This window comes from Sinocyclocheilus grahami, unplaced genomic scaffold (genome assembly GCF_001515645.1).
Source record: "Sinocyclocheilus grahami isolate Dianchi unplaced genomic scaffold, SAMN03320097.WGS_v1.1 scaffold1103.1, whole genome shotgun sequence".
Taxonomy (NCBI): domain Eukaryota; kingdom Metazoa; phylum Chordata; class Actinopteri; order Cypriniformes; family Cyprinidae; genus Sinocyclocheilus; species Sinocyclocheilus grahami.
In genome coordinates this window covers 380,603-387,646 of record NW_015506282.1, presented here as the reverse complement: position 1 = coordinate 387,646, position 7,044 = coordinate 380,603, and the positions used below count along the sequence as shown (strand labels likewise).

The 7,044-nt window shown below is 39.8% G+C and overlaps 1 protein-coding gene across 2 annotated transcripts; it reads right to left on the bottom strand.

Annotated features, from left to right (window-relative positions):
• Window positions 1-3,302: 3,302 nt before the first annotated feature.
• On the bottom strand, window positions 3,303-6,386 carry LOC107566838 (protein RIC-3-like). Of its 2 annotated transcripts, XM_016252395.1 has the most exons (6): window positions 5,844-6,291; window positions 5,209-5,405; window positions 5,046-5,127; window positions 4,841-4,934; window positions 4,037-4,176; window positions 3,303-3,924 (listed from the first exon to the last, which is right to left on the bottom strand). In XM_016252395.1, exons 1-6 carry the CDS (start codon window positions 5,959-5,961, stop codon window positions 3,623-3,625), a joined length of 933 nt encoding a protein of 310 aa, XP_016107881.1. In that variant the 5' UTR covers window positions 5,962-6,291; the 3' UTR covers window positions 3,303-3,622. The 2 variants fall into 2 exon arrangements, with proteins under 2 accessions (XP_016107881.1, XP_016107882.1); XM_016252396.1 differs by lacking the exon at window positions 3,303-3,924 and having other exon boundaries at window positions 3,931-4,253; window positions 5,844-6,386.
• Window positions 6,387-7,044: the final 658 nt, after the last annotated feature.

Genomic DNA, 7,044 nt, shown 5'->3' with positions numbered 1-7,044 from the left:
TTGCGTGAACATTTGGGTGGCGTTATGCAAATCATCCCACATAGTGAGGTAGATATGTGGGGGCGTGTTAGAACGAGCTGTTTTAGGTAGGCGTGGCTGACTCTTAACTTTTATAAAGAATATCTCTTTGGATTTGAGACTTTAGTCTTTGCAACTTTACAGATCTTCTTTATGCACCAAGAGCTTGTAACACTCCAAAGAGAAAGGAACAATTGAAATTGCATCATATGACCCCTTTAAAGTAAAAAAATGGATGATAAATATTTCGTATGGAATTAAATGGCAAGCACTTTGAGTGTCTTGTTCATCATATTTCTTTTCATATAAAAACAACAGAACTGCAATCATATGTTTATTAGCAACACAGCATGTAAGTGTGAGTAATGCGATATCCGCCTTTGATCTCGTTGGTATCTGTTTACTTCGAGAGGTCAGAACTGTCCGTCTTGACTGCGCTTATTTCACTCCTCCCCTCACTGCACCCGCCTACTCTCGTCTACATTTCAGGCGAGGCGCATCTCAAACAAGAATATTTGCAGGTCTTGTCTTTTTCTCCTAGAGGTGACTTGCAGCCAGGACCCTGTATGTTATGGTACTAAATTAGTTTGAATCGTTTCACCCCCACAGCGTCTCGTCTCTGGCAACAAGCTCGATTTGTGTTGATTGCAAGTGATGTGACGTCGCAGGTGGCGATTGCAAGTGACATTGTAATGTTTCTTTTTTCTTGTCTTCACCACCTGGTTACGTTTGTAAAATGTTGAGAGATTAAATAAATAAAAAAGATTGCAAGTGACGTCACTTGTGGAAGCGCAGGTGTCTGGGAGGTTTGTGGCTAGAAGGGACACAGCAAAACCGGAAGCTAACAATAAATAGAATTTTCTACATATTAGATTGTGTTTTATTAACGTCTACACCTACCCCAACCCAAAACCTACCCCTTAAAATAATGCAAAAATAATCATTGTTGAACTGTGTGAGAAAAATTAAGCTATATTGATGTGCGCATGCCATCTATCCTTAACCATCTGAGAGCAGCCTATTGGAGACCCTACTGGGTCTGACTCTACTGTTTTATATATTTTGTAGGGGTATAATGGTAAGTTACACGTATTTGTACTGAAAATTGTCGGCATGGGTCTATCAGTTTGCTACGCATGTGTACCGAAGCATTGTTTTAACCACTGCACGAGTTGAACTCGAATTGGAAACTTCCAGTTTTATATTGTTACTTTTGATAAGAAACAAAGTCTCATATTTCGATTTACGTCCTTTTTTTCAGGAAATTCAAACAATAAATGCCATTTTGACGCTCTTAGATGTGGCGGGATGAGCGCGATCATCCCATCCTATTTACTACTAGTTTTAGTGTGAAATAAACATGAATGAACATCTCATGCCTCACGTAATCCCTCAATCAGCGTTTCAACCACGAAAAGACGTCAATAAAACAGCTTGTAAACAAAATGTTACATATCATTTCATTAACTCAAGTCATCAGTGTCCACAGCTCGTTAGTTCGCAAAATATTAGTCTATACTCATATTCTACTTTACCTGTTAGTGATGTCTTAATTATTTAATGTATGCTTAAATCCGTTATGAAGCAAGTTATGACAGCCACTGTGTAAATGAATATTTTCAAAAAGTAGAAATTTTAAAGTAGAAAAACTGCATTATGTGCAATTTACATGTTTGCATAAAAATTTTTTTAAGTTGAGTGTTGATTATTGTATTAAAAAATAAATAGTAGCCTAAATTAATTTAAGTTTGGGCTCTGTTGTTAACTGTAAATTGTAAAGGACTTAGTTTTGAGCATAAGCTGAGGTAGATTTTTATGACTAAGAAAATTTTTATTTAATTTATTTAAAGAAAGAACAATTTGCCCAGTAAACCAATGATTAATAATAAAAAAAATCTGATTTCGTTCCCCCCCCCCCCCAAAACCATACAAAACCGTGACGTCAAAACCGTGAGGAATAGCCTACCGAAAAAAATGTGTGTACTGTTACACCCCTAATATTTTTTATTAAAAATTATATATATATATATAAATAGCCTATAAAATAATAATAAATAAAATAAAAAAATAACCCCCACCCAACCCGCTGTGGGAATTCTCACTCCAAGTTTAACTTAAAAGTTTGCAGCCCAGAGGATTTTGTTTACCTCAAACTTTGCACTCCATAAAAATCTTATTGTTTATACACACATATACATGTTATTTGCACCTCTGGTTAGATGCTAACTGCATTTCATTGGCTCTGTACTAAGTTGACATTTAGTCTAGAACTACAGTAACATCATGTTTACACAGCGCACACAACTTACTCCCCAATTCTCTCAACATGGGCACAGGAGAGCTGTCAGTCAATAATTGAAAAAGCAAAGTAACTCAAAGTATTTAAAAAGTAATGCTTTACTAGTTACTTGAAAAAAGTAATCTGATTACATAACTTGCAATGCCTTACTCCCAACACTGGTCATTGGCTCTGGCAGACTCTTATATTCTCCTTTAGACAGCAAGACATGAAATCTCTAGAAATGAGCAAGTAGATGATGTTGCCAAAGTATAATACCTTACACAGATCTGAAGTCTCTATCAGAACTAATGAGATTAGTGACAAATAAATTACAGGAAGTCTACTGATGGACCAAGAATAACATTCTACTGCACCAAGCTTTGGGATCAATTCACATATATGTGCATCATGCCAGAGCTCAGTCTGTCAAACATATTATTAAACATATTTATATCCCGTTATGATGTGCCACATCTGAGAGTTCAGTGTTTATTATCATCAGCTCACTGAATGAACTCTTCATCTCAATAACTAATGAAGATGCAATTCACTGTATGGAGAACCAAATAAATAAACATCAGATGTGAGTTTGTGGTGTTTTATTAACACATGCAGCAGTCAATGATAAACATTAATGCAATCATGAGAGTATGAAAAGAGAACATGAATAAATCATAAACAATATAAGCATGAATCACAATGTTTACTACACAAGTGATGAAATGAGAAGCACATAAACAAAACAAAAACTAAATGAAATTACAGACAGAGCTTTCTGTGATAATGTGAATACTGTGTAAAAGTGAAAAATAAAACTTTTATTGCAGACCTGTTAAATTAAGTTGTTTGTACATTGTGGGTTGTTTTCTTTAAGTGTGTAAATACAGAGTATATAATAATATTTGAGGTCGCAGAAATTTGAAAACAAATGAATATTTTTCTCATTCAAATGCAAGTTCTGCAATTTACAAGATGATCGGAAGCTTTGTGCCAAATGCAGCGGGTCAGTAGATACTTCCTGCAGCTGAAACGCCTCACTTTTTTCCGAACACAAGAACTATGTTTGCATATTGTTTACATTATGAACACAGGCTGAGGTACCTGTACAATAGAGAGGATATTGATCATCAATACTCATCAGTTTAGAGTTGTAAAGGCCCTGAGCTCATGTGTGATATGTTGACACAGCTGCTCTTTCCTGTGTGTCTAACAAACACCATCCACTGAGAGACAATTGAAGACCTTTAGTGCTCAATAGAAGGTGAAAGACGCCCATGCAGCAAACGAATCTTCAATAAAGCAATGCATTATCATTTAGGTGGATTATTGTTTGTTTCTCCGCCTGATGATGCTGTGTTCTGACACTGGGCCGGATGTGATGTCACTTCCTGTTAGAGTTGCTGTCTCTGGCTGTGATTGGCTGGTGGAGTCACGCAAAGAAATGTCCTCTATCTTGGTGTTTCTGTTGCCATCTGTCCTCGCATCATGGTCACTGACGGACTCTTCATCAGGACGGCTCGTCTCATGATCCTCGCTCTCTCTCATCTGTGCGTCTGAGCTCCTGCGAGGTGAATGAACACAACAGAAACGCTCATTCAGCTCTTTCCCACCGTTCTCAGGAAGACCTGCGAAAATAAGATGCTACATTACACACCGATCGTGAATAAAGACGACGTGTGAGAGGATGTGTAAATGATTTCCGAGCAAAACGAGCAAGACTTGATCTGCGCATCTCACCGTCCCACTCGCGGCCACAGGAGTGGTCAGTGTTTGCTGGGACAGTGTCCATGAACTGGCCCTCCTGCATGACGCGAGTGATCTCCTGCAGCTGGTACAGTAACTGCTGCTCCTCATCCACGGCCACCGGTCCTCCCAAACTGCACCAAAGCGAACACACATGTCACATCCAAACACACACACACACACACACACACACACAGACAGATATCCACACCTGTCTGAGCCAGCGCTCGCTGCAGAAATGATTCTCTCGATCACGTCCTTCGTCTCATTCAGTCTGTCCTGCAGTTGAGCCAACTCAAAATCAGCTGAGAAAGAGAGACGGGATCCGTTACCCGACACAGACAGACACAGGTAATCACAAAAGTACATGTGTCTAAATATAATCTGATGTCCAGGTTGTGTGTATGAGCTCATACTTATTTTCCTCTTCATGTTTTCTGATCTGACAGCAGTGAATCGGCTCTTTGGAGGTTCCGCTGTTTTGCCTCTGGACGTGATCTTTAACAGACACAAACAAACACTTCACATGTAATCTGAGGCTCCGGCTGAAACATCTGAAATCCCTCGGTGCCGTCTCACCTTAAACAGAATGTAAAGGATGTACAGTAAGATCCCGAAGCCGTAGATGGGAATGATCTGCCCTGCGAGGTTGGACTTCCCTCCGGTACTGGTGCCAGTACCGGCTCCTTTGGCCCGGGCGATGGCTTCAGGGTTGTGGGCTCTGGAGAAGTGCCGCTGCTCCTCGGATACAGGCGGTCTGTGTGGCATGGGAGGCCCTACACAGACAGATATCCACACCTGTCTGAGCCAGCGCTCGCTGCAGAAATGATTCTCTCGATCACGTCCTTCGTCTCATTCAGTCTGTCCTGCAGTTGAGCCAACTCAAAATCAGCTGAGAAAGAGAGACGGGATCCGTTACCCGACACAGACAGACACAGGTAATCACAAAAGTACATGTGTCTAAATATAATCTGATGTCCAGGTTGTGTGTATGAGCTCATACTTATTTTCCTCTTCATGTTTTCTGATCTGACAGCAGTGAATCGGCTCTTTGGAGGTTCCGCTGTTTTGCCTCTGGACGTGATCTTTAACAGACACAAACAAACACTTCACATGTAATCTGAGGCTCCGGCTGAAACATCTGAAATCCCTCGGTGCCGTCTCACCTTAAACAGAATGTAAAGGATGTACAGTAAGATCCCGAAGCCGTAGATGGGAATGATCTGCCCTGCGAGGTTGGACTTCCCTCCGGTACTGGTGCCAGTACCGGCTCCTTTGGCCCGGGCGATGGCTTCAGGGTTGTGGGCTCTGGAGAAGTGCCGCTGCTCCTCGGATACAGGCGGTCTGTGTGGCATGGGAGGCCCTACATGAGACATTTACATACTGCCATCAGTGTTTACATTTGATGAATCCTCCTGTTCATAATCGTCGGGGGGCTCCCTTTCATCTCATCATATAAATATCTACACTTACGCATTATTTACATACTTTTCATACATATATCGAGCACCACTGTTTATTTAAGGTTTTTGTATATGTAAAAACCATTTAAAAATACATTTCATGTAAAGCTGTGTATTAATACAAAATAAAATAAAAATCAATATTTATTTGCCGTTATGCTTTACAAAAAGTATTTGAATTTGTTTTTATTTTGGTTATAGGTGCATTTAGAGGACAACGCAATGCCTTTCAAGACTCAAATGCAGAAAACATTTATTCTTAGCGATTGTGTACTAATGAAATAAAACGATTCATGTATGTAATAATAGCAGTAATAATAATAACAATGCCCGTGTACCTTCGGTGTGCGGTGTGTCTCTCTTTCCTCGCGATAAAAGCATTTTAGGCAGCAGAAGCGCGACGCACAACACCACGCATGACACTATAGTGAGCTTCTGAAATGTCGAAATAGACATTTTGAATGATATCTGATTTCAGAGAGACTCTAGAGTGACCGCGGCACCTCTGTATCTGCATCTGTGACGCGCACCTGCCTCAAAGAGAAACTCTGTAGTGATAAGGGCAACGGTCTATAGATGGCGCTGCGGAGGCGCTGCCGCCATTTTGGACTGAAAGCTGCTGAAAGTCGCTAGAAGACGCGAGAGAGCACGTGGGCGAAACGCAAGCTTCTGCTCCTTTCTTATCTTACAATCTCATTCTCTTTTAGATTGGTTTTCTCTCACACACAATTGCTGCTGAATGTTTTGATCTTTTACTACCACTTCCACTTTATTCCTCTATTAAGATTTACAGTTAATGTTAAATGTGCGCACTTGATATACAGTACAGAAATGACAGAAACCTCACAATAGTTGGTGGAGTCCTTGATACAGTGTTTGCAAGTTGTTCATATTTTGTGATATTTGAACTGTTTAAAAAAAAAAAAATGTTATGAACGTGTACCATTTATTTTAATGTATTTTTTATTTAAAAATCAACATTGTGAATACATATGTTGTACTGTGTCTGACTCTATTAAATCACTACCAAACATCACATCTGGTAATTTCACGACCTTAAGTTTTTAATTTAACAAGGAAAATGTACGATAGAACATAGATATGGGTAAGTAAAGGGTTTGCAGTAATTGTATCTTTTTACTTGGCAAACAGTAAGCAGTATGAAACAGTCTAGTCAGTTGGTGGAGGGGACCTATCTATAATATTTATATTTAAGTATGATACAAATATATATACATTTTAAATGTGTTATTGTAAGTTGGTCAAGCGCGACTGGCTCCTTTTATTCTACGGCGTATTTGTGTAGTTTTCAGTCCAAAATGGCGGCGGCACAGTCATGTCATGGGCGCAACTGTTGCTATGGAGCGTTCCTCGCGCATCCACACAAAAACAGACTCTTCATTTCGGAGTGCTGCCATAGAAACGGAATACAGACAAAACGAGGAAGTGGGCGAGGTTTAGCAGTCTCCTTTATAATTGTCTTATCTGACCTTTTCACAGTATTTTCAGTTCAAACAGAAAACAGTTTGTCAGCGGCAT